Below are 27610 nucleotides of genomic sequence, written 5' to 3' on the forward strand. Positions count from 1 at the left end.
ATAATGCAATTCTCACTGCTTTCTCCTCCATTATAGTCAGGGAAATTAGCAGTATTTTGAAACATTTTTCAAAACTATTTTGATACCAATTCTAGCAGTGAACAGCTTTTTGAGACTTCACCATTCGTGGGGAAATTTAAAAATCAAAGGTCAGAGCGACATAATAGTAGTAGTAGTAGTAGTAGTAGTAGTAGTAACAGTAACAATAACAAGTAATAATAACAATAACAATAACATGGAAGCAAGAAAACTGAAATTGTATAATTGCAAGTTAATCCCCTCTCACTTGAAAAATTAAAAAAAATAAAATAAGGTCGGCATCAACTGACACAATACCAAATAGTTGAAGAGAGCCAAGAAAGTTGGAAAGACCGAGGAGAGAAAGCACTAACTAGACCTCTATTGGTGGAGTGCGAAGAGGACTGAGACCTTGGGGAGGCTTAATAAATTAATGGTAAATGGTTATTGCAATAACACAAATGAATTGGCAAAGGTTATTGAGAGGTGGAGAATACTGGAAATTTGGAGAGATTTGTTGTCACTCAGGTTGTTCTTAAAGAGAAATCTGTGATGATGGCCCATGTGAAAACTCCTAGTGAGTAATAATTTGGAATCAAAGAGATTGCTGAGAAGATACAACAGATAGCAATAATGAAAATGGCTGAAATACTAAGGAAAACTTTTGAATACAGAGACTAATAGACATGAGCTACAAACGCTAACAGGACATATGGAGACTGCAACAGAAGGAAAACAAAAACAGAGGAACACCACATGGAATTGAGAAAACCAAAACCGTATTGTTGTAAATTAACCTCCTCCCCGACAAAAAAAAAAAAGATTGTAGTGCTAGTATAAACTGGCACCACACCAAATAGTCATTAAGGGTCAAGGAGGATGGAAAGTCCGAGGAGAGAAAGCACTAATTAAATCCTCATTGGATGAGTGCAAAGAGGAGTCGGACCTTGGGGAGTATTATTGCTATCCAGATTCCAACGAGGTTCAATGGCTGCTGCTAGCAAGAAATCAATAATAAGCAGTTGTTGAGATAATGCAAATTCATTTACAAAGGCTGTCGAAAGAGGTGGAGATGACTAAAAATTTGGGGATACTTGTTTTCATTCAGACTCCAAGAAACACTACAGGTTGTTTACAGAAATCTTTGATGGCTTGTGTGAAACAAAGTGAATGATACTACTACTAATAAAACTTCTTTTCCAATGTGTAATATTTAATTTTTAAAAATCTTTTTTGTTTCATTTTTCTTCAGTTGAAATTCTCAGAAATCAAGGGGCCTCTTCCTTGGGGCTAACACTTGATCTCTATAGGAGATAAATAGATATTCAAATATTCCATTCGAGTTCTCATTCACCTCTCAAACACAAAGTCAGTGAAGAAGTTGAGAATATAATTTTCTTCTCCCCAATTGACGGTTTAAATATGTTATAGCATATCTTTCTTGGGGCTTCTTAGTCTCACTGGATTACAGGACAAAGATTCATCTAGTCTGGTGAAGTGTCCAGCTTTGTGCTGTTATTTGAGGTTACGGCATTTAAAGAAAGTGCACCATGTCTCGTAAAAGTGAATGTGGGAAATCTTACTTGGGCCACGAATACCACGATTTTGAATATTTAGTCAGGGTTTATTTCAAGAGAAAAGTATCCTCATGCCAAATTGTCCTGACTAACCCTTGTACAGAGAGACCTCGGACAGTTGAGGACAGTGTCTAGTAAGTGATCTTGTCTTTCTGAGTGAGGAACAGTCTCCACTAAACTCCTCTTTCAATTTTTGCTCTACATACTTGAAACTTAATAGATAGGGGATTGGGACATGTGGAAAAATATTTAATTTGATAAAGTTAGCTGCTAAGGAGTCAAAATTGAAAAGATTGGAACTTGGCAGGTGTAAGTCAACTAAACGTGTTAGTTCCATGCATGTGCAAATATACATTTACATCTTTAACAACGTTATTTTTTAATGTTTTGTATGCTTATGGATTTAGGTCAGATGGTAACAAATAAAGATGGAGTTATGTTTCAGTTTAATTCTAGCTGATGGCACTGAAGTCTTTTTTTTAACTTTTGAAATCAGTACCATATATTGGGTACAATATAATAATCAATATAGAATTGGCTCTATAATAATAAATATGAAATCTGCATGAATTAAAACATTTAAATGTATTTTACAACCGGGCAATGCCGGGTGATACACTTATTCATGTTCACTCACATACTAATCAGATTTTTTTTTTTTTTTTTTTTTTTTTTTTTTTATTCATGAAAATATGGCTTTATAGGCATCTCAGATATTGAAATATATTGAAGTAGATAGCCAATTATAGCCATTTTTGTTTTGGATTCTTTTCCAATGGTTTCTTTTAAACAGAGCCTTTCCATCAAAAGGTCTGTTATAAAAACAGGATGAAAAAGGTCAGTTGAAGAGAGAAAATCGTGTCATTAATAAATCAGATTAGAAAGCACAACAAAAATATCAAAAGATTGACAGAAAGGAATGCTGCAGAGTTGAACAATTAATAAAAAATTAAACATGAACAGCTTTTTATGCAACTATTTATAAATGTAATAAATTAATATTAAATATTTATCTCATTTTATAAAAATTCTGATGATAGTTTTGTTTACAGTTTAATCTCAACATTGGATTCTGACTTTAAAACCAATGAAGAGTAAGGGAGATAATTGCCTTTGAATTGTTTTTCTTTGTTATTGTATCGAAATTCCTAAGATACCATTAGTTTCACTTGAAATATTGAATTTGTCATGTCACAATAATGAACACATCCAAAAATTATGAAAAACGATGAGGTAAGAAAATTATTAATGAAAATAGTTTTCAAAGACAATTAGTGAAAATTGAGTTTGGCAAAAAAAAAAGAAAAAAGAAACCAGAGTTCTAATCATAACAAAAGGGTGGTAAACATTTTCTGAAAACTGAAAATCTTCAACCAATTTAGCAAAACTTAATTTTCACTAATTGTCTTCAAAAACTTAATTAATTTTCTACCTTATCGCTTTTCATAATTTTTGGATATTTTCATTACTGCAACATGACAATTCAGTAGATATATTACTGATTTCACTTGGAATTGAATATTTCACTTTTCTGAATTTTGCTATAATAATGAAAATGAACCTTAAACTTTACATGAAAAGCAAAGATATTTGTTTTTAGTTTTATTTAGAAAGCCAATATTTCATGGGGTTAATATTTGTTTATTTTTTTTTAAATGTATGTTTAATCATTACTTCACAACATAAAATATGAAATATACTTTGAAAAACTAGTCTGTACATTGCATGAATATAAGAGTTAATAGTTGTTGGTTCAAGGTTATTTCAAAAAACATCTTAATTGTACTAATATCAACATAAATGTGCATTGAACTACGTGTTGTAAAAATTAAAGAAATGAAAGAAAAAGTAAAAAGTAAACTAAATAAAAAAATTTTTTATGCATTTAAAAAATGTTAACTGTCATTTTACAGAATTGTTTTAATCAGACCAGATGTTATCCATTTATGCATTGGACAAACTCCTAGCATTAAAAACAATTTGCAATATCAGATTGAATGTATGAATAAATTTGTGAAATGATTTCGGTAAAAATTTAGACAAGTTATAGACTGAAATTTTTAGGACTGAATGATGAGAGAAAAGATAGGTCATCCAAATACTTTGATGGAAAATTCAAAGTTCTTTTAGAATTATTGGTCTTTTATTAATTTGTATCTGATAAGTACAATAGATATTTACTGTTAGAAAAGAGAGTTGCTGTGATATTGTTGAAAAAAATAATTATAAAAAAGTTTTAAAATTTCTGCTCACAAATCTTATCTTGTTGAAGTGTATATTTTATATTTGCTTTGTACACAAATAACACAGGCCAATCAGAATAAAGTAGTAATTTATTACAATTTATCTTGCTAGATTTTAGACAAGTATACGATCGTGAACAAGTTCTTGATGAGTCGTCCTCTTAAGTTATCCACTGTAACAAATTTCCACGACTAACGATTACTATAATATTGTCTCATTAACTACCGTACACTCATTAGCCTTTATCCTTACGTGGCATCCGAGCCTTGATAAGTCATAACTCCTTTGTAAAAAAAGAAATCACAAAAGAAATGATAAATGTGCTCTTCGTAATCACTAACTATGAGTACCTAGACTAAATTATTTGGAGTGTCGTGAAATTAAATTTATTATTACAAAAACAGTTCTCCTCTGTATTTGTAGATCTCTATAGTTAATTCAGATGTGGACTATATATCCGTTCATGCCACAAATTATTCACTGACCAGAGGCACAGACAACTAGAATTTGCCATTGTCAATACAGACACTCCCTAAACTTTCACTTGGTCAACTAGGACAGGAATAGGGAGAACAGACATGACATTGGTGACTGACCCTTGAGTTTTTTTTTTTTTTATTCAATGCTAGGACCGGGAATCGCTGAAGTATGCCAAGGATTCGGCTGTTAATCAGCAGGGTTAGATCACCTTGACATGTGATGAAGTGAACTCATTTGAAGCTGACTCAACCCATCTTGGGTGAATGCCGTTATTATAGTTGCTTAGAATTTTTATTACTTTCATTTTTGTTTCGCATTTTAAAAAATTTTTTTTTTTAAATCGGATTTTGAAAGTTCAATTATTACTGTATTGTTTATTAGTTAAATGAACCCAATTGTTAAAAAAATTTTGTTAAAGTGTTTTAATAACTATAAATTTGTTGGCTGTAAAAAGATTTCAAGTGTCAATCTTAACAGAACGATTTGTTAAATATTTTAAATCTAGAAATTTCTTTCTATTTTGTAGGTTAAATCCTTTCAAATTACTTTCAAATTTTGAAGGGTCACAAAGTAATTCATTTTATTTTTTAACTATTAACAAAAGATAGTTCAAGAAACTAATGCATTCTGTTGGATTTGATTTTTCTTTTTTTAATTACTGAAAGAAAAAATACAATACGTAATTATTAAAGTTATGTTGAAGTGAGAAATACAAACATGAAGTTGTCTCAATTTTATTACTGTTAGCTAAGTGACTGACTATAGTCAAGGGCAAGCCAAAAGCTTCCTTTTTATTATCTGCTACACAGGGAGTGTAGGGAAGGATGCCATTCTGTTTCCAGGATTACTCCACTTGACCTTGATCCTTCTTTTAAGGTTGAGTGTTTGGCAAGAAATAATCAAGTACTATTTTTTTAAATCTTTGGTATGACTCAAGCGAGAATTGAACCCCGGTTTCCTGGCCTATTAGCAAACGTTTTCTATTATGCCGAATGGGCCAGTCAAGAGGACGTGGAGTAATCCTGGGAATAGAGTGGCACTCTCGCCTAAAACCTCGGTGTAGCAGCTAATGAAAAGGTGGCCTTCAGGCTGCTCTTGACGATAGTCAACCATTGAGCTTATTACTATAGAGATAACATTACTCATAGAAAACTCATGATTTCCATTCACTCAATCTTGAGTTTGTCCATCGACCCCATCATCAAAATTAATATTTAAAACGTGTAGAAAAAGAAAAAATAGAGGGTAATATGTTGTAATATGCAGGGATAAAAAAAAAACCCCCAAAAACAGAGATCCTCATTAAATCCAAGAAAATCTTGTATCCTTTGGCTAGTGCTGAAACGCACAAAAAAAAAGTGAATAATTTACTTACCCACAAATTTAGGATCTTTCTCATCCATTGACCAAAAGCAATGATCGAATGCAAATGTCTGAAAAGAAAAAAAAAAAAAAAAAAATTTAAAAAATCATACAAAAGAACATTTTTTGGAAACAATAACATAGGAAAAATTTTGTCCTAAAAATGAAAAGTAAATTTCTCTACAGACAAATCAGTAAAAGTGAATCAGAATAAAAGTCGATAGAATTTAGAAAAATAATTTATTCATTATAAGAGGAGTGGCCAAACATTACAAATCATAATCACTATCTGTTTAACATCAGTTTTACATGTTGACATGTGTTGGACGGCTTTTAAAAATTGACTACCAAAATAACCTATCTCTGGTCAGGTCTTTATCGCTCTTTTTCTCATTCTTATCACTTCCATCTGTTTTCTTTGGCCTTTCTCTGTGGACTTATCCTGCTACCTGTCTGTACTAAATCGACTAACCCACGAAGTCTCATCTATTCTAGATGGACTAACCTACAAAATCTGATCTGTTCTTTCAACGTGGCCATACCTTCCACATCTGTTCTGCCTATGCTGTCTGCATGTAATCTTCCCTGGGGTTATAAGATTTAAGTAGATCATTTTACCATATAAGTTATTATAATTGTTGTTTCTCCCTTTAAGCAAAACTGAAATTCTATTTTTTCTAGGCGATTACATGTAAACACCCTTAAGATTAAAACAAGAAAAACTTGGCAGGAAGAAAAAAAAAAATTATTATAGATTGGATGAGTAGTTTCACATAAATTTAATGTAAAATGAGCACTTCTGGTCTATTCTAGTATTTTACGATAGTTAATAAAATAAATTTGCTATAGGAGATAAATTTTGTGCATTTGATGGGGAAGTACCAACTTTTTAAAGTGATTACGTGTGGTCTTATGATCTTTCCAGTTAGGGCTATTGGTAAAAAAAAATTATGAAAGCCATAACGAGTTAGAATACCTCAGAAATTATTATTTTACGTTATATTTATATACAAAATTGCTACCTTACTTTAAATTCTATTTTTTTTTTCATCTACTAAATTTTTCAGAGTATTCACACATAATTGCCTTAAAAGTAACAGCTCATTTTGGAGGGGAGCGATTTAGTTAAGTGCATAATTATGTGTTCAACTTGCTTATTTACCAATGGAGGAAGATTTAAATGCAAGATTAGTGTTTAATGTGAGGAATTCTACTTTCCATAAAAGAGTACTTTAGATTGAGAGAAAAATTAAAATTGCCCCAATCTAGATGGATTTCACGGATCGAAGATAGAAAATAAAGTGTAGTTACATTTTGAATTATTTGCTAAAATATCTAACATGACGTAAGGCCATCAAACATATGGGTCGTTGGTCATCCTTTATCTTACACCATCTTACTCTTAGCTAGAATCATTTCAGTCACACAAAATACATTTACTCCAACAGTTCTCCTAGTTAAAATTTGCCTAATGTGCTAAACATTTAATTTATATATATTATTAATTAAAGTCTTTGTTATTTTTTAGATTAAAAAAAATATTTGCATAAAGTGGCCGAAAAATATCAGTAACTTGTTTTTTAATAAAATTTATTCATCGTCAAATCAATGTCCTAAAATTTCATACAAAAATATTTGTCCCTAAATAAAAATAAAAAAATCTCAGTGTTAAGAAAAAATATAAAAAGTAGGTAAAATTGTTTGGGATAGAATGATTCTGGTTCAAAACTCTTCTAAGGCTGTTAAAAATCCATAAAATCCTATCACACAGAAGGTAATTGATTTATCTACTAGTTTCCCCATGTGTATTGTTTTTTTTGTTTTTTTTATAACTCACTGGAGAGATAAACAAGCTGAGCATGCGGGGGGGGGGGGCCTTCCATGAGTGATCCAAGACGTAGTTATTGAGAAAGGTGCAAACAAACGACCAGATGAATGACTTGGGGGTAAATTTACCCTATAATGCCCCCCCCCCCCCGGGGGAAGGGGGGGGGGGGTAGAGTTATCCCAGAAATTCCGTTCCGGCAAAATTTACTTTGATCGTACTGAATTAAAGAGCGATAAACACCAAAGTATCTCTACAAAGTGATAATGGTGTAAGGGTAAGCTTGTCAGCATCTTCAATAAACACAAAGCGAATGTAGGCCATTGACCAGTGGTTGGAAAACTTTCAAAATAGAAAATTATTAATTGGAGTCTGGCTAGTCTACAAAAAAACAGAAATTAATATTTATAGTATACAACTTCCTATGGAAACTAGCTCAGTAAATATACTCAATATCGGTTGAATAATGAACCCCCAACGCAAATAACATTAGATTATCTGCTCAAAATAAATATATTATCTAATATATAGTATTGTAATTTCTGCCATTTACAAATTTCAAGTTGTGGAGATAGATAATTATACTAATCTACATTTTAAAACTACAGTGCCAGGGTACTCTTTGTAGAACACAATGAGAGCACAGCATTGTGTGGTTGTTATTTGCATTTGGCACCCATAGAAGTTTTGCTTTATTTTATTTATAACTTGAAAATTATAGAAATCACACACACACATTTGTTAGTAGAGAGTTTAAATATTGGAGTAGGAGTACACAAAGGTTCTCATTGATGCAAACATCTGGAGTGCTTTCATGAAATTAAACAACAGCATTCTATTTACATCCGATTCAACACAGTCCATTCTAGGGTTCCCCATCTCAAACATTGAATTAATTTACACCATAAGTGATTACTACACCATCGCTTTACATTCATTAATCCTTATCCTCGAGTAGCGTTCGGGCCTTGATAAGTGATGATTCCCAAGAAAAAGAATTTTCTGAAGATGCATCCATTCTATGTGTTGAGCAACGAAAAATGCAATTTCAAACGAACCAATAAATGCATAAATGTATCTCCTCATGGGGGATATGTGGATGCATATAAAAAAATGCTATTATTGCAAACTTAAGCATTAGACACTCATCCACCAAACGTTTTATAGAGATGCTTGAATGCATCTAAAATGAAAAAAAAATAAATAAATAAAATAGAGGACAACTGGTTTAAGGTAATTACAAACAAAAGGTATTTTCGTGTAGATTGCACAAAACATTTGAGAGGAAGTCAATACCAACAATTCATAGCCAATGAAATAAAAGCTAAAACGCATTAGCTGTCATTTTTTGGATATCATATATATATATATATATATATATATATATGTATATACGAGTGATTGCTTGCCACTATATTGGATATGTAAAATGTGTCTCCTTATAAATAACCAAGCTTGTAGGAGAAAGGGAAGAATTCCAGAAAATATTTAACAGTAATAATAATACCCTTGACTTTAGTGCAATTTCATAAGTTATACATTTCTAATTGATGATTATACATTTAAATACAAAATTGGAATTGTATGAATTGGTTTAAATAATAATTTTTTTTTTTAAATACTTAAAGGCATTAGGGTTTCATCCTTTCAGGAATCATCAGTGCAGGGAATTATGATTACAGCCAGTGGGGAGATTTGAACCCGGCCACAAAGCCATCTCTGACTCCATTAGTAAGGAACAAATCATATGGCCAATGTTAACCACAAGAAATACAGTTTAAATTAACATTTATATAAAGCATAAATGTCTAGACGGCTAGAGTGATCTTATAATTATAACATCATGATCTGCACGGGTGAGCTTCAGTGGCCAACTTGAATTTCAACAGAGTGTTCAACAATAAAGACCGGGTTCTTAAAGAGGCCGGTATAGTTATTACTATATGTAGTTATATATATATACATATTTATATTATAAACATTAACTACATATGTGCATACGTTTTTTAGCTATGATTTCTTTCAAAATCTAACTTAATCAGACCATTAGTCTCAACTGTTTTCAAATGCGATTCAAATTTATAAGCGGTTGATACTAGTGGCTCAATTAAGGTGCCATAAGTAAAGGTGTTACTCTTCAATAACCTACACCACCTACTTTGCATAGGTGGCAAGAAACACACACCAAAAAGAGGAAATTCTCACTTTTTTGATCTCGTTCAAGCAAATAGGCATATGTAAGAAATTAACAGCTACATTAACTATTTTGCAGTAATATCCAACAACTGGTGATGCAGGCGTGATTTTTATTCAAGCCACAAACAAGAACGACTGAAACAAAGCTATAATTTAACAGCAGATTCGGACTTAGCAGCTAAGTCTAAAGTTAACATGTTTGTGGTCAGACAACTCATTATGGTGTTATCAAATTGATTCTTGATTTAACATGAGAAACGCGACTGCACAAAACATGCGTTTCTTGTATACGGTTATTGTTTTACAACACGAGGAGGAAATACAATCTGTCGATTTCTAAAAACACCAGATATTAAAGGAGGACTTAAGTAAACTTTCTTTTCAGGAAAAACGACTGCACTAATTGTTAAATAATGAGGAGTTATGAGGCCGAAAACCTTCCAAAAGACATAATGAAGCAGCTATTTTTTCTTTCCAGTAACAACCAACCTAGATTGAGCAAATATTGACACTGAAGATGAAAGATATGGTTACTTCAGGAACATAACCGAATTAATATTTTGGAAATACTTTGATAGAAATTCTTAAATTACCTGAGAGTGCTAACATGAATAAACGGTAGCAGCCACTTCAAACTAGTGTGCACCACTTCAACCGATAAGTGCAATATCTACCTCGGAGATTTTAATGAGAACAAAGTAGAAACAAATGCTCAAAAACATAGGCATCCTCCTTCTCCCAGCATGCAAAACAGTCCCCCATTAAAAGTGCAGTTTTTCACAAACGAAATATGCACGGTCCAACACTGACGGTATATACGTATCTTTCACAATCAGAACTTTAGAAAATTAAACCCAGACATGATAATAGTTGCTTTATTTTTCCTAAAAGATGATGAAACTGGTTTTAGACTTTTAGCAAATACTAGTAAGCCGTCTGGCATTGCCTGGTCGTAAAATATGCATAAATATTATATTTTAATTCATGCAGAAACTGAGACGTATGTGAATATTGTCTTTTTGTAAACCGTTCACTTATTGTAAGTAAAAGAAAGCTACTTGAGCTAAGATCGAAATTAAAATCTTAAAACAGTGACTCAACTACGATAACTATTAGACTAGTCTGACACGATCTTTACAAAGTGTTTTCAAACTTTCTTATTCTTAGCATAAAAAAAGCTGTCATGTTTCATGGCGCACATGCGCATTCATAAAACCTTTTTGAGGAATCGATTTTTTGCAACATTTTGGGTTAATTGTTGATGTTTATGATCAGAAACTAGATAAATTTATTTTGCTATAAGTATTGATAGCTATTAGATTCGGACTAGCCAACACCAAACTGAAAAACTCACTAAATATAACTTTTGTTTTGTTTTTTTTTAACTTTTGAGGAATCACATGAATCTAGCAACCAAATAAAATTATTAATCATCACATTTATCATCATATTGAAACAGTTGGCTCACTAGTACAGGCACGACCACAAAACTCACAAGCAAAAAATTATGAGTAGCAAAAGTAGAGTCTAATCCCATGCTGCATATGAAAAACATAATGAAACATTCTGAAACTGCTAATCATTTCCTCAACATAGGGCCGTGACCATGTCGAGATTATTGAGCACTATTGGTCCTAGACCAACATACCATATGACATATACAAGATTTTGACAAAGATTTAAAAGAAAAAGAAATATTTTCAAAAACAGATTTGGTGAGAATATACAACAAAATATGAAGGTTGGTCCAAAAGTAAAGCCTCCTATTTTTTTTTTAACCCAAAAAGTTGAACAGCAACGAAGACGGGAATAGTAACATCAAAACAAGCGACCTTTTGTGCTCCATAATTTTTCTACATAGCCACCACCATTCTCAATGACCTTTTGCGAGAAATTCAATGACGCATCTCTGCTTCTGACACACATACATGACAAGGGGGTTGCTTTCTTAGAGTTTCACTCCATCAATATCTGCAACAGAGAGATGAAACTTTCAGACATAAATTCAGTCATCACAATTGAATTTGCAATCCTCCCTGATCCATTCAGGCAGAATAAAAAATAGGAGGCATTACTTTTGAAACGTTCATCACACCAATTTATCCTAATGACATCAAAAACAGTTATTTCTACCTTGTTGGTCTTTATTATTGGATTCGTTTGTCTTTTGAACTGACATTTCTCGAATTCCTTCAAGTTTTGCTATTTAATATAAAGACACTTTCAAAACTGATTAATTATAAATATTACAACATATTTTTGGAGTTGAGAGTATTTATTTTCTAAGAAATCGAATTACAATTCAAAGAATTGAACAGTTATAGAAGAAATAGTTACACTTTTGAATATGATGTTTCAGCCAATATCTTCGAAACAAATACACAGCAGCAAGATAAACCATTGACAACTAATGATTGGACAGACAGATCAACACACACATCTGATACATATAGGATTTTGTCAAAGATTTAAAAATGAAAAGAAATATTAATAACTTTAATGCAACTAAATACCAGTTCGTCTTAATTACATACCAAAGACAGTCATTTCTATCGTTTTGGCACTTATGGAATTTCTATGCCTTTTGCAACTCAAATATTCTCCTAGTTCTTTTACATAGAATAACATTTATGAAGCAAGTTCAAGGAACTTCTACCATTACTAACTAGCACAGCATTACCTCTCTTGACTAATAGAAGAGTTTATCAGGCATTGTATGAAGTGTGATGGCCAATGTTGGTTATGGACATATGTTGCATTAAAAAAATAGGAGAATGATACATCTGGTGACATGTATTGCGATGCTTACATCTGGTGATCTCCGAGGGAGAATGATCTGGGCAGTATATAAGATATGTGTTCTGAACAAACAACTTTATTCGTATGATCATATTCAAAGAATGAGAGTGTTTTCGTTTAGTTAGATGTACAACAGTTGTAGCAGGGTCAGATGGCAAGGCCAAGTAAAATGTGGGAGTAGGAGATAAGAATGGATTAGAGAGAAAGGAGGGATAAATAAAGACCTGGCCAGAGATAGGTTAGTTAGGAAGTCAATTTCTAAAATCCATCCAACACATGCCAGCCTATAAAACATGCATTAAATGAAATGTGGTAATTATGAAGAAAAACTGTAGGTGTATTTGTTTTGTCTTACTTTGAAAGAGAGCGTGTTGCATATGTCGAATAAATCCATAACATGACTATATACACATACAGAATCCTTACAAGTTCCATGGCAACAATAAACGAAAACCTATGCAAGTTAGATGGGTTAGAACACTTATTTTATCATAGGCATGTATAAATATGCCCATAATTGAGCTTGTCGAGGTGGCGTTTTGTAAAGAATTTGCAATCTCTACACACATAAACAATTTATTCAGCAACCTTCATGATAATTAAAATATAATACTTTAAAAAAAAAAAAATAAATAATAGAGGAGTGATGGTGCTGAAGTTGATAGTAGCACAGACTGATAACTGTGTGCTTATATGAATCTTATTAGATCCTATAGATGTGAAAAACCTCCATGTAGTCCCTCTGAATACCCGATTCTAAAAATATGGAAACATTAATGCCAACATAAAAATAAAGTAGGTGCAAAAAAAGAAAAAAAATTAATGTGCCGATTCATACAACAAAAAAAGAAATACAATGCCAAAATGTTCCAGTGAAATGTTAAATTAATGTATATTACTAAAAAATTTTGATGAAATATTGATCCCCCTCTCCCCCATTTTTTTTATTAAACGAAAACCAGAAATAGCAACACAGACAGCCATGGCAATATTTTTGCACAGCTTCATACTGATAAAAATGGAATGAAGAGAGAAGCTTCTGTCTTTCACCTAATCTAGGTACACAAACAAACTCAGCCATATGTGAGAGGGTGCCAAGTCAAACTAGAGAATCAATATTAGTCTTCAATAACAGTTGGTCACCAGACGGCTTTGTCCAGCAAAATATCTTCAGCTGTCTGTAAAATGGAACAACGTAGTTCATTCTACTCATGTTTTCACAATTCTTTTCATAGAAATCAGAAAAGCTAAGAAAGTGTTTATCAAACTCTAAAAATGTCCATTGTCTTTGCTTTGCTAGTCTATCAAGGAGATAAACAGTGAAATTCAAACATTTTTTTTTTTTTAAAGTCTGTAATCTTTATATTAATAACTAGCAGGACCCGTTAACCGGCATTGCCCGGTGTAAGCATGTCCCCACCCCTGTCCTTGTATAAAAATTAAAGTATGGTTGTTGGTGTTCTTTTTGTTGCCCAACCCCCAAGTCCAACACAAACAAATTCCTGATGAACCGCCCCCCCTAAGTAATGACACCTTACCAATTCTCCAATACTATTGCTACACTATGCCTTTGATTACTGTACACACAATAACCCTTATCCCTGAGTGGCCATTGGGCCTTGATAAGTGGTGAACTCCATGTAAAAAAAAAAAAAAAAAAAAAAACTCATGTTAAGAACGCCTTTTGGAATGGACACCCCATTTTGGCAGTGGGGGTGGCTGTCAAAATATTTGCCACAAATTTAACTTTGATAATCGCTGTCAGAATCCCCACACATCAATACTATGAATCCAAAGAAATTTAGGGGTGGCAGTGTCGGTCGGATATAATTAGATTTGTTCTTTGCCCATGTGTACTTATCTGGTGGCTAGTGATTTAAAGTGCATAATACAGTGCTTTATATCATGAAAACCACTTGTATCCACCAAATATAAATTAAATTTTCTTAAGCAGCATAGTGGAAAACTTAGAAGTGTCGTCATTTTAAACGAAAGTGTGTTGGTGGATCTAAGGTAAAAAGTTTTCTTTAAAAAAAATGATTAATCTATAATCAAACATGTTCCCCTCGTAAAAACAAAGTTCGGTGGTTGTTGCTGCCCAACCTCCTCCTGGTAAGAATGGGTTTCTGAATAGACACCCTCAACCCCCTCATGTTAAGATCGGCTTTCAGAATTGTCACCCGCAACATATGGCTCTTGGAATATACACCACATCCTGGATTTTTTTTTTGGGGGGGGGGGGAATATTTTCTTCAAATTTAACCTGGATAGTCACTGTCAGGATCTCGATGCACAAATACTATGAACCAAAAGAAGTCATCTAATATAAATCTCACCTATTTGTTTAAATGTATGTATGTCCGCCTAAAACTTTCGACAGAGGCGATGGATTTTCATGATTAGTATCATTTGGGAGCTCAACTCTTTAGTCAACAAATATCTAAAAATTGGCTAAAAACATTAATTCCTTCACCTTTCACTGGGCACTTTTCTACAGGGAGAGGTTGCTTTTTTCGCCAATATTTTTGAAAGTCATCTCCTCTTTTCAATTGACTAGCCTTAATTTAAACCTTCACCACTTCTGCTTTTGTGATGGACGTAACAGCAAATGACGTCACTTTCTATTTTCTTTCCTCCTTCCAGTACGGGTTCGAGCCTGCCTACCTACTACCACTTTTTTTTTTTTTTTTGCTTAACACACACCTCCAAACACCCAAGCAACGCTGGGCACCCAGGCTAGTTCTAGAAACAATGTTATGTTTCAGTGTTTATTTTTTTTTGGGGGGGGGGGGGGTTGGAGGGGGGGGATATCTGCATGATGTTAATGTGTGCATAGGTATGGAAAAAATAAATAAAAAGTATAAAAAAAGAAAACGGCTAGTTATAAAACAAACTGAAAAAAACAAAAAACAAAAAATAGCATTGTTGACGTTTTGTTAAGGAGATTCGAAAGTGAAAAAAAACAATGCTAGATTTTTTTGTTTCACAATTTTTTTTTTTTTTTTTTTTGTAGGGGGTTAGTTGTATGGTGATAATGTGTGTGCAGTTAACTGTGAGCATATAAGTACATAAATATATGATTATAAGCGGTTAATATTTTTGTATTTGGTTTAATATTCATAAAACTATTGCTTCGTATAGAGAGAGCTATCATATTTATAAAGGTCTGACGTGTTTGTTTTTGTAATAAGGTGTGAAATCTGGAATTATTAATTTTTCAGCTTTCAGCCAATGAAAATTGCTGAAATTTTAAAAAGGGAGAAATTATTTGGGAATCGGGAACTGGAAAGGTAATTGTCTATAAGTATATGATCTAGTTAGGAATAACGCCAAGACAATATAGTTATGTGTATATTTCTTCCCGGTCTTGACTAGGGATGGTAGGAGAACTTTAGATTTAAAGGGAAAAATAGGAATTACTTCATGTAAAGATGGTGTGATCGTGATGATGTTCTAGGATGTAATGTAGGATTTTATTATAACGGCTTAATGTACCTAAAATATCATTCTAAAATTACATAAGATAGTAGCTAATAATCTAGACATAATTTGTGGCATACGTTGTTGCAAACCTACAGTATTTTGGTCCAGAGGGGAATGAATATTGTAAACTATTAGGATCTACTTTTTAGATGCATTTTCCCAAAAAATCTTTTAACACAGAAAAGAGACAAGGTAAGACGTTCCCGAATAGATAAGAGAGGAAATGCCTAATTAGTATTCACCCTTTTCTCCCCTTCCCCTACAAAAAATAAGTCTGACCCCCCCCCTTTTTTACATAAGAGTACCACTTATCAAGGCTCGGAGGTTACTCGAGGATAAAGGTTAATGAGTGTACGATAGTCAATGGGACAATATAATAGTGGAAATTTTGTAAATTTGATTACGGGGGGGGGGGGGGGGCTTATCAAGAACTTGTTTACGTTGGACTTGAAGACAACCATATTGTAGTCAGCTGGAAAACAAGCATGCATAAGAGAGTTCCACAGGTGTGCAGTTCTAAGCTTTCTTCATGGAATCCATGTTTTGGTTTAGGCACAGAGAAAGAATGGAGGAAATTATTGATAGTGGTTTCAACTAGACTAGTTTCTTTTTGTGAAAGTTGGAGGGTGGAACCCTGGATTGGAGCTCAGACTAACATAATCAGCACTTACTTGCTGGTTTAATATTTTAGTCACTTTATAAAGAAGATTTCCCCCATTTTTGTAATTAGTAAGTTTATTAACTTTAGGCTTAAAGCTGTTAAGTCCAAATCTGGTATTAAATTATAGTTTTGTTTCAGTCGTTCTTGTTTGTGGCTTGAATAAAAATCACGTCTGCATCACCAGTTGTTGGATATTACTGCAAAATAGTTAATGTAGTCTGTTAATATTTAATCTTGGTTAATATGTTCCTTTCTTAATCTTTTTTAAAGTCATATTTAGACGAAGATGGCAAATGGTAGACCTTAGCTGTTCTGAAATAGTAATGAAAGAAAGAGGAAGAAATAACTAAAAACTATTGTGAAAAATGAAAAAAGAGAAAAGGAAAAAGGGAAAAAAAAAAAAAAACTAGCTTTGGTTTATTTAATGGCATATTTCCAATACACTCTGATGACGCTATTGAAGTAATACATTATTTGAAGATGTACCTGGCATTGCCTGGTATTAAACGCAACTAGTAAGTAATTAAGTATTAAAAAAAAAAAAAAAAAAACACTGAAAGATGCATGAGAGTATTATGTTTTTTGTTTTTTTCTAAACAGTCCATTTCTTGTAAAATATATATATATATATATATATATATATATATATATATATACTTGAGCTGAGATCGAAACCAAAATCTAAAGACAGGGAGTCAAGTAACCATTAGACCAACTTGGAAAAGCTTTAAAAAGTGATTTCAAACTTCATGAAACAGATGACAAACAGATAAAGATCCGATGAAGCCAAGTATTAATTGTTCAATTTTGACCCCTTAGCAGGGCTTTTTTCTGGATGAAAACAGATTTAAGTTTTCCACATGTCTGAACCCCCTATATACCAAACTTCAAGTCTGTAGATCAAAAATTCGCTGAGAATATAGGTTGAGAAGTATCCTCACATACACATTCTCACTTACTTATAGAGATTATTTTTAATTTATTTACATACTATTCAAGTGTAACGGACTAAAAAAAAAAACAAAAAAAAAAAAAACGAAATGCCTCTAGTGTATATCTATGTGAATCTCTTCCAAGGTTCAACAATGAGAAGACCAACATTTTTAAGTTGCTTCTTACTGAAATTTAATCAGAAAGCAAAAGATGAGCCAAAGAATAAAAAATTAACGCTATAAATCATTGATACTTTCCAACTAGTCTTCTTATCTAACTCATCGAGATGGGTGTGACTGGAATACCATAAGGAATACCATTGCAAACTATGGAATCAGCTATGGAGAGTTCAAACCTTACCAGATCTACTTTTCTAGTTTACATGCAAATGGTGTTGAGAAAATTATAAAATCACAATTTTCCTCCCATCTATCCATAGCTTTGAGCCCCTAAAGGGCATAGGCCATCTACAACTTTGTAGATGCTTTTCTAGCGACAGTTCTTTTTACGGGGTGAGGGTGCTGGCTCCACGTCCAACCTTCCCAGAAGCTATATACAGCGCCTAGCCTTCACAAATGGTCCCTCATCTGGTACTGGCTAGGCTCAACGTTGCTTTACTTTGGTGATCTGGCGAGAATCGGTGTGTCAACGTGATTGTGCCGTATATAATTTTCCTCCCAGGCATGGATAAAATAGTAACTTGTAAATAATTATTGATAATGAGTAGTGTGTTTTAGTATTAAATCATTCCACAACGTGTTGACATGCTATAAATCCAGACAAACCATCTAAATTTGCATTTCAAAATATAATACTTTAAAAGATGAACAATAATAATTTCAGATAAAAATAACGTTTTGCTTGAAAAAGTTTCTACAACAAGAAAATCAAACAAATTTTAAACAGATTCGTATCATATAAAATGTTCAAACAGAAAATTATATATTTAGAGAAATTTTAAAGGAAACCAAAATGTTTAATTATGAGGCTTGTTTCAGATAAAGTAATCTCACGATTTATTTGAAAATATATAGAGATGCTGAGTCTACGGTTTTCAGGTGAGCATTGTTTGAAGATAGCAGTTTCAATTCTACCCAAAGTTGGCCACAGGATTAGTTGGCCAAAACGTGATGAGAAAACAACTATGGAAGGCAGTAATTACTGGGGATACAGTTACAAGACTCAGCATTCCTATCTCATCATGGTTGAACACCTGAAGATCAGAAGAATAGTTGGCTGAAATGTCTGGCCCAGTTGAACAACCTTCACGGTCTGGCCCAGTTGAACAACCTTCACGGTCTGGCCCAGTTGAACAACCTTCACGGTCTGGCCCAGTTGAACAACCTTCACGGTCTGGCCCAGTTGAACAACCTTCACGGTCTGGCCCAGTTGAACAACCTTCACGGTCTGGCCCAGTTGAACAACCTTCACGGTCTGGCCCAGTTGAACAACCTTCACGGTCTGGCCAAGTTGAACAACCTTCACGGTCTGGCCAAGTTGAATGACCTTCACAGTAGTTCTTGGGTTAGTAGAAGGTTCAGTTTACAGAGAAAGTCCAAGGAAAATATGGGAGATAGTGATAAAGATGGGCTTAAGAAAAAGAGGGTAAATAAAGAGCTGGTAGGAGATAGGTTAGTTTGGAAGTTAATTTCAGAAAGCTATTCACTACATGTCATGTAAAAATGGACATTATATCGGATTGTTTCATTTTATGGCGTATGGACCCCTTTGGATTAATTTCATGTTGAACCCAGTCATTTTGGTAAGTTTTTGACTTCAATTTCTTTATATATCTTTGAATATTTATTCAAGCTGTTTTGATTGGTTGTTTTGTAGAGGTAATTCATTGCTTTTTGCTTTGCAGAACATGAATTTTGCAAAGAAAAAAAAACACTAACATCAATATTTGATGCATTTTTGATCAGGAAATCATTATCTTCAAACAGCCTGATCTGGTAGCATCAATGTGCATTAAATCGAATATGATGATTAATTTGTATTGTAAATATTCTATAAACGATATAGATTGTTTATCTATGTAAGTCATAGGTGTGAACCTGATATACTATTACAGGTCAGTATTGACCTAAGAGTAATAGCAACAAAGGGGTAACTTCACACCCTGCCAAAATACAAATTGAAACGACTAAATATAGAAAATAAAAAATTCCAAAGAAAATCAATCTATGAGAAAATGTTAAAACAAACTTGATGACACTTTAACAGAGTTCCTGAACAGAAATTAACAAATTTTGTCAAATGTTTGTAATTTGGTTAACAAAAAAATAAAAAAAATAAAATAAAATCTTACCATGCAGGGTCCCCCTTCCACGAATGAAAAATTTACTTTCACCATGACTAATGTTTGTGCAAAATTAGAAAAAATAAAACTCAAGGCGTGACTGTTGAGAAAAGTGCAAACAGAAGTATGATTTAACCCTATAATGCCCCCTGGGGGCAACCAGAGTAATCCTGGAAATTCCATTCTGGCAAAAATTTACTTTTTTGAAAATTGTGCAAAATTTTATAAAATATCCAAGGTGTGATTATTAAAAAAAAAAATGCAAACAGACGGGAGTAAATTATTAGGTCCAATTTGTTAAAATTAGAGTTATCAAACTTGGTGGCCTTCTTCTATATATTTAGTTATGTCCCTTGTCTCGAATGGATATTCAATATGGCGTCCGGTCAACAGTAACACATGTTTATTCTATATCGTGGGAAGTACTAAATGAACTAACATTAACATAGCAGAGCATAGTTCTTTAATGTGACATGTATTATATCTGTTCAACTTATGTTGAAACACAATTGAAAGATGACATTTATAAAACAGCCACCTATTTTGCAGAGTGAAGAAATGTACACAAAGTGGAAACAAAACATAAGTATCTGGTCTATCTTTATGAATTTACCTCAGGAAAAACAGGGCTCAGCAGTATTTTTGTCATTGCCACAAAACATACGAGAATGCGTTCGACACTTAGACATCATAGATATTAGCCGAACTGATGGATTAAAAATAATTACAGACAAGTTGGACGAGATATATTTAAGGGACGAAAACACAGTCGCATACAGGTCATTCAAGGTCTTTTACTCTTACGAAAGAGTTGCTGGAATAAACATAAACGGCTTTTTTGTGCGTTATAAATTCTTGTATCAGAAATTACATAAATACGGAATCTCTCTGCCGGGAGGAGTCCAAGCATTTTTTTATTTTTTTTTTTTAAATGGAGTGACTGTATCGGAAGAAAACGAAAAATTAGCAAGGACATGTAGAAGTTTAACTTATGCAGCATTGAAGGATACTTTAAAAAAGTGTTTTCTGATATTTCTTTATTGGAATGCAAAACAGTTCCTGCCATCAAAGAAGAAATTGAAACTGTAAGTTTGAATTGCAACGGAAGAAAAAGGGAACGTGATCCTAACAGAGGTCAAAAATGCATATCAACAAGATGGGTGATAACAGAGAAAGTTAAGGATAGCCAAAAAAAAAAAAAAAACAACAAAAAAAAAAAAAAAAAAAAGCTCATCTTGTAGCATGTAGCTATGAAGAAAATTCACATAACCTAAAAACAGACTCTCCAACATGCAGCCGTGAAGCTGAGTCTTGTAATGTTAACAGCCTCCATTAAGAATTGGCAGGTGGAGACCCTTGATTTCATCTCAGAATTTTTGCAAGGTGATATGCTAGAGAGAAAAGTATTTCTTAGACCACCATCTGAGGCATGTCCAGAGTCAAGTGTGGAAGCTGAAGAAATGTATTTATGGATTGACTGATGTGCTCTGTTCATGGTACAAGAGAATTACAAAGGAATTAAAAAGAATGGTAAGTGCATATGACAATGCAATGTTTCTTTGACATGATTTATCCGAAAACTTGATAGGTATTCTGACAATGTATGTCGATGACTTTATATTTTGTGGAAACGATTATTTCTTTAAAAAATGTGATCTCAGAATTAAAAAAAATATTCATGGTTGGAATGCCTGAAAATGAAACCTTCAAATTTCCGAGATTGTGCGTTAGACAAATGGAAGATGGAATTATTATAAACCAAAGTAATTATGTGTCGTACTTCTCCAACAAATATAAAGAAAGAAGATCCTTAAGGAAAAATGATGAACTGAGTGAAGAGATGAAGACATTTAAAAAAGACTTACAGGTCAAATGATATGGGTATCTACTAGGTACGGGCAAAATGAATGCCGATGCTCAAAATGTATAAACATTTTGATCCCTCTCTTTACTTAAAAATTCACCAAAAATCAGGGAATCAACCAATTTTAATAAAATTTTCAGTATTTATCAAATAATGATCGCAGAATATAATGAACTAATTATTTTTGTTTAAATCTTAGTGGAAATGTATTATTTTGTTTGAACAAAAAATACTTTTACTAAAGTTATGGTTTTCAGTAGTAAATAAAGAATGCAAGAATTTATTTTTGCTTATTTAAAGCATCGTAATTTGTAACAATAAAAAAAATAAAATAATTTTTACAGGAACATTACGAAAAAAGCCCTAAAGTCCGTATTAATGAATTAGCTATAACTTGAAGAAAAATGAATTTCTCGAACTACCGATATTACCATTGAATTAAGCATTGTTTATTTAATATTTTCACATACAAAAAATTATAACAAAAATATTTCTACTTTTTTTAAATTACAGATTTCACATAATTTTTATATGCAAGATTTTAATAATTTCCTTGCTCGCAAGAATGTGAAACTTTCGGCATAACATAATTTTTATATAATCTCGAACAATAATTAAAAAAAAATTAATTTAAAAACAGGAACATAAAAACTAATTAAATTAAAAAATTATAAAAATTGATACAAACGTTCAGAATAGGAATGTATGGATGACCGTCTGAGAAAAAAAAGAAATCTGACACCCCTACCTCCTTTTACTATCAGAACTTCATTTTGAAACAGCGTTTTGATTCACTGAAATTTTGAGCTTCCATATATTTTTGTTTACAAACTGTTATCGATTGTGTTTTGCCAAACAGCATAATTACTTGCTTTTTGAGGGCTAATTAAGCTGTATTTTGTATAAACAAGGTGTTTTTTTTTATTATTTATTTAATATCTTAGGACTTTAATTATCTTTGAAATAGACCCAGAAAACTAATATTAATCTTTTAAAGGATTTTTACAATGAATTTATTTAACTTCAAAATTTAGCTGAATTGGTTTGCTCGCCGTGAAAACATTTTCATAACTTTTTTTTTTTCATGTGTACAAATATTTTTTTCCTTTAAGAAATTAATTTTAGTCTTTAATCTTTCAAATACAATCAAAAAGTAGTTGGAAACGTACAAAAAACATGATAAATCGACTTTCAAAACTAGGTCCCCCCCCCCTATTTTTGCCTGCCCATTTTTGCCCTTACCTAGAATTTACCCAACCTAATGTATCATTTGATGCGTGTAGCATGAGTAAAACCGGAAAATCTAAAGTGAAGTTACTTTTTGGAGCCACCAAGTCACTATTAAAGCTTAAATCAAAGATAGGCTCCATATCATTTTCACAGCTGGAAAATCCTTCAGATTTGAGCGTGGTTTTCTATTTTGATACTACCTATGCAAGCTTGGAGAATGGTTCCTCACAGAGTGGATTTATCATCTTTGTTTATGGTAAGATGAATAGACTGGTTGCTATATGCTGGTCATCAAAAAAACTTAACCAAGTAGCAAAGAGTCCATTGGCATCCAAAAGTATTGCCCTCTTGGAAGTTGCTGATGCAAGTGTATTTATAGCTGTCATATTGCGAGAAATTTTCAGACTACCCAAGTTGCCTGAAATACTTTGCAAAACAGACAAGACATACTTGGTAGAGACCTTAAAATCATTAAATCTTGTGACAGACGTTTGAGAGTTGATGTGGCCAGAATTAAGGAAATGTTGGTAAAGGAAGAAATCCATATTGAATGGATCAGGGGACAGGAATAGGTCGCAAACTGATGAAGATGGGAGCCTCTACTGAAATTTTAAGAGACTTGTGTTAATAACCCGTTTTATTTGTTTCTTTGTTTTGTTGGAAATTTGATTTACACCTGACACCAGCAATGTTAAAGTTGGAGTTATCCCACTTGGTGGCCTTTTTTTTTATATATTTAGATATGTCCCTTGTCACGCGTGGATATTCAATATGGCATCTGGCCAACAGTAACACGTGTTTATCCTACGTTGTGGGAAGTACTATTCAAAAAAAAAAAGTTCTTCAATTGTCCGAGGGGGGTGGGCTAAAAAACTTAAAAGCTATGTTATAAGCATTTTTTGTATCTTCAATTTTATATGGTCAGCAAATATTAATAAAAAATGAAATTCTGAATCTATTGTTATTTTTTTTATTGTTACTCTCAAGCTTAAAAGAAGTTTATTTTTATTAACAAGTGAATAAAATGGAAAGATGAAGTGAATAAATATAATAATAAACACAGATTGAATAAAAACAAATACAATAGACAAAAATTTTTAAGATGATTGGTATTTGTTATATGAATTCTTCAGACTACTAGTTTCATCTTAGTTGCTATTTTATGTTTTCAGCCAATGTAACCTCCAAATGTCTTCAAGTGCATTTTTTCAAACTTGAGAACACAAGATTAGATTAAAGACTTTCCAAGTTTATACTAGAATTATCCACATGGACCCATGATTAAGTGTTGGTTGTAACATCGTATACCTTTTTTAAATGGTTTTGTTACATTTTAATCGACCCATTACGTTGCAGATTTCATTACAAAGAGCATAAGGAAAAACTTGACCTCTTTCTTTTTCTAACAGAAGCCGTTATATATAGTATTTTCAACAACATACTTCTATTTAAAACAGTTCATTTCTACTATTTCTGGTTGCATGTGACTTTGTCCAGACTCTCACGTGACTCATACGTCTCGAATCTTACTTCTACAATCCTCTGCGCCTCAGACACGTCTACAATCCTCTGCGCCTCAGACACGTCTACAATCCTCTGCGCCTCAGACATGTCTACAATCCTCTGCGCCTCAGACACGTCTACAATCCTCTGCGCCTCAGACACGTCTACAATCCTCTGCGCCTCAGACACGTCTACAATCCTCTGCGCCTCAGACACGTCTACAATCCTCTGCGCCTCAGACACGTCTACAATCCTCTGCGCCTCAGACACGTCTACAATCCTCTGCGCCTCAGACACGTCTACAATCCTCTGCGCCTCAGACACGTCTACAATCCTCTGCGCCTCAGACACGTCTACAATCCTCTGCGCCTCAGACATGTCTACAATCCTCCTTTAACAAGTGTCACTTATCTCTGCAGTGACGTCACATCGCATAGCTGGCTTGGCTATTTGCATATGGCTGCTGTTAACCCATCATCAGTGGCGTTGTTACATTGGTTAAAAGTCAGTTTTAAGTGACATTTTTCTGAATGTAGAATCCTTACTACAGATGATAATAACTAAAAAGAATATCATAAAATTAACACTTGCATACTTATTCATGACTGATTGAATCAGAACAATCTATTACAACTAGAATGTTCCTTAGTTTGAAAAATAAAAAATACGCCTGAGGAAGGCCGGTTACTACATTGTCCAAAACCTTGTGAATAGAATAATCAAAATGAGAATGATAGTCTAAAATTATCCAATAGAGATAATACAGAATATAAAATGAAATATAAAATAATGATCACAAGAAGTGGTGGAATTGAATAAAATGAAAGACAAAAATAAGAATAATTCCATAAAAGTGATTCTTTTTTTTATAAGAAAGTAAAATGTAGTCGGAAGAGAGGCTGACTATACCGATTACTGCCAGTAGGTTCAGGCAAGAAATAATATAGCGGTTGGAAAAAGAAACCATAAGCTTTTTCTCAGAATGTCAATAATAATATCCATCCAAAAAGTATCGGAATGTAATTTGAATCAACGAGATTTCGCAAGTACAAAGTGTTAATGGATCCAGAATATTTTATGTAAAAGAAATTTTCGAGACTAGAGTAGAAAAGAAAAAAAATGGATATATCTTTCAAATGCTTTTATCTGATAACCAAGAAGAAATGCTGTTAAAAAGTTAGGATTGGTTTAATGGATATTCACATGAATTGTGGAATCAGTTGACATAAGTTCAAATTCAGTAAGATCTATTACATTTTATAATACCATTAAAAAGGATATAAACATACCTATTCATCTACGGGTGAAATAGCAACTTGTGTTCAATCAATCGTTTACAATTTAGTTTGGCAAAAACAATCCAAAACCGGGTTGATTTTACGTTAAATAAAAAAAAAATCTTATAAATATCAAGGTTCGACCGAGTTCAAAAATGTCTGACTCACTAGTTAACATGGTATGAACCCAAAGTTCATCTTTTTTTCTCTTATAACTAATGATTATCAATTTTTAACAGGCATGAGAATGTGTTGCCTAAATATTAATAAACATATTTTAAATGTCTTTGTTCAATAAGTTATAAGAAATATTAAAATGTTAAGATCTGAACAGAGCTCAAAAGTGTGTGTGCATGCATGCGAAGGGAACTGAATAATCGTAATTGTTGTGTGAATGCTAGGCTGTTCCTTTCCTTTAATAAAATTTACCACAAAATGTTAACAGGTGTGAGAACATATTTAACTAAAAGACAGCTCCTTCTCTTGTTATTTCCCTGTCGAAGACCTACTGCTAGATATAGAAATAAAAAAAAGAATCTCCTTCCTCTTCACACTCCATTTTCTATGACGACAATGCAGACAAACTGAGTGGGGATGGGAGATGATGATGATGGTGATCTTGAATATATTGATCTGACAGAAAAGCAGTCTTATGCACAGTAGCTGTAGAAGAAGTAGTAGCAGACTATATGGAACACACACAAGAGTAGTACAAGATGAAATAAGAGTGTAATGACGCAGGCATCATATATATATATATATATATATATATATATATATATATACACACACACACACATATTATATATACTTGCACATATACACATTCTCAAAAGAGTATGCCACTACTACTGTCGTCACTGCAAATTACTAATCCGACTTTCTTCTTAACAAAATATCAAGAATCTAATCTTACATCTATCAAGTATTTTGAAACAAATTTCATTTTAAGCAGAAAAAGTGCAAATAGCGTTATCCATAATATGACAAAATCGCTTTTTATATTTCCGATCGTGTCTAATTTTAAAAGATTTGTTTTATATTTTAGTGTATTATTGGGAGAGGGGCATTTTCTATTCATTTTCAAATAAAAACATTTTAATAAGAACAATTTTCTGTAACAAATGTGTCAGTAAAACAAAAAGATTGTGAAAAAAATTAAAATTAATGTACAATTTTATATAAAACAATAATAGATAAGATTTTTTTTAACTTTCGTTTTTCATTTTTATTTCCCCTTTTACTGTATCCTCACACAAACATGACCCCAAATAAGTTCAAATCCTTGTAAATATCTCATCTAAAAACTCCCAATAAAACTAAAGCTGTAGTGCATTATATACAACAAAAATGAAATTGGTCAATTATTAGTTTAAAAAATACTTAAAAAGTTATTTTATTTAATTTTAAAATTTTCTTTTACAAATATAGCTATGTTATCTTTCATTTTTAATTAATCAAAATAACATTAGTCCTGGCAAAATTAGTCAAAAATGATATTTGTATTTGTGAAATAATTGGAGAATTCAATTTAAAAGTTAAAAACAGATACATCCAGAAGTGTACCACAATTGCTTGCTTATCAGATAGAAATAAAAAGCTTAATATTTTTTAATAATAAAAAGAAAATTGTGTGTGTGTGTGTGTGTGTGTGTGTGCGTGTGCGTGTGCGTGTGTGTGAATATTTGTTGGCAATTTTCAACTAATAAATTGATATTTTTCTTTACTTTTGTTGTCAGTCTTGTGTTCGTGAAAATCATGACTATATTTCCATTTTTTTTTTTTTTTTTTTTTTTTTTGCATAATAATTGAGTATGACCAATTTTCAATCTTCATATTTGCAGAAAAAACCCCAA

At 32.5% G+C, this 27610-nt stretch overlaps 1 protein-coding gene across 22 annotated transcripts in view; it reads right to left on the minus strand.

The window, feature by feature from the left end:
* The window catches only part of LOC145243881 (kinesin-like protein KIF13A), a 1028209-nt gene that overhangs the window by 648492 nt on the left and 352107 nt on the right, over positions 1-27610 (minus strand). For all 22 annotated transcript variants that reach the window (XM_080106966.1, XM_080106962.1, XM_080106977.1 and 19 more), the window contains one exon: positions 5695-5752. In XM_080106966.1, coding sequence (XP_079963092.1) covers positions 5695-5752 — 58 coding nt within the window. The remainder of the gene's footprint in view (positions 1-5694; positions 5753-27610) is intronic.

The sequence above is a fragment of the Euprymna scolopes genome, chromosome 22, assembly GCF_053919585.1.
Source record: "Euprymna scolopes isolate OS-2025 chromosome 22, ASM5391958v1, whole genome shotgun sequence".
Classification (NCBI taxonomy): Eukaryota; Metazoa; Mollusca; class Cephalopoda; order Sepiida; family Sepiolidae; genus Euprymna; species Euprymna scolopes.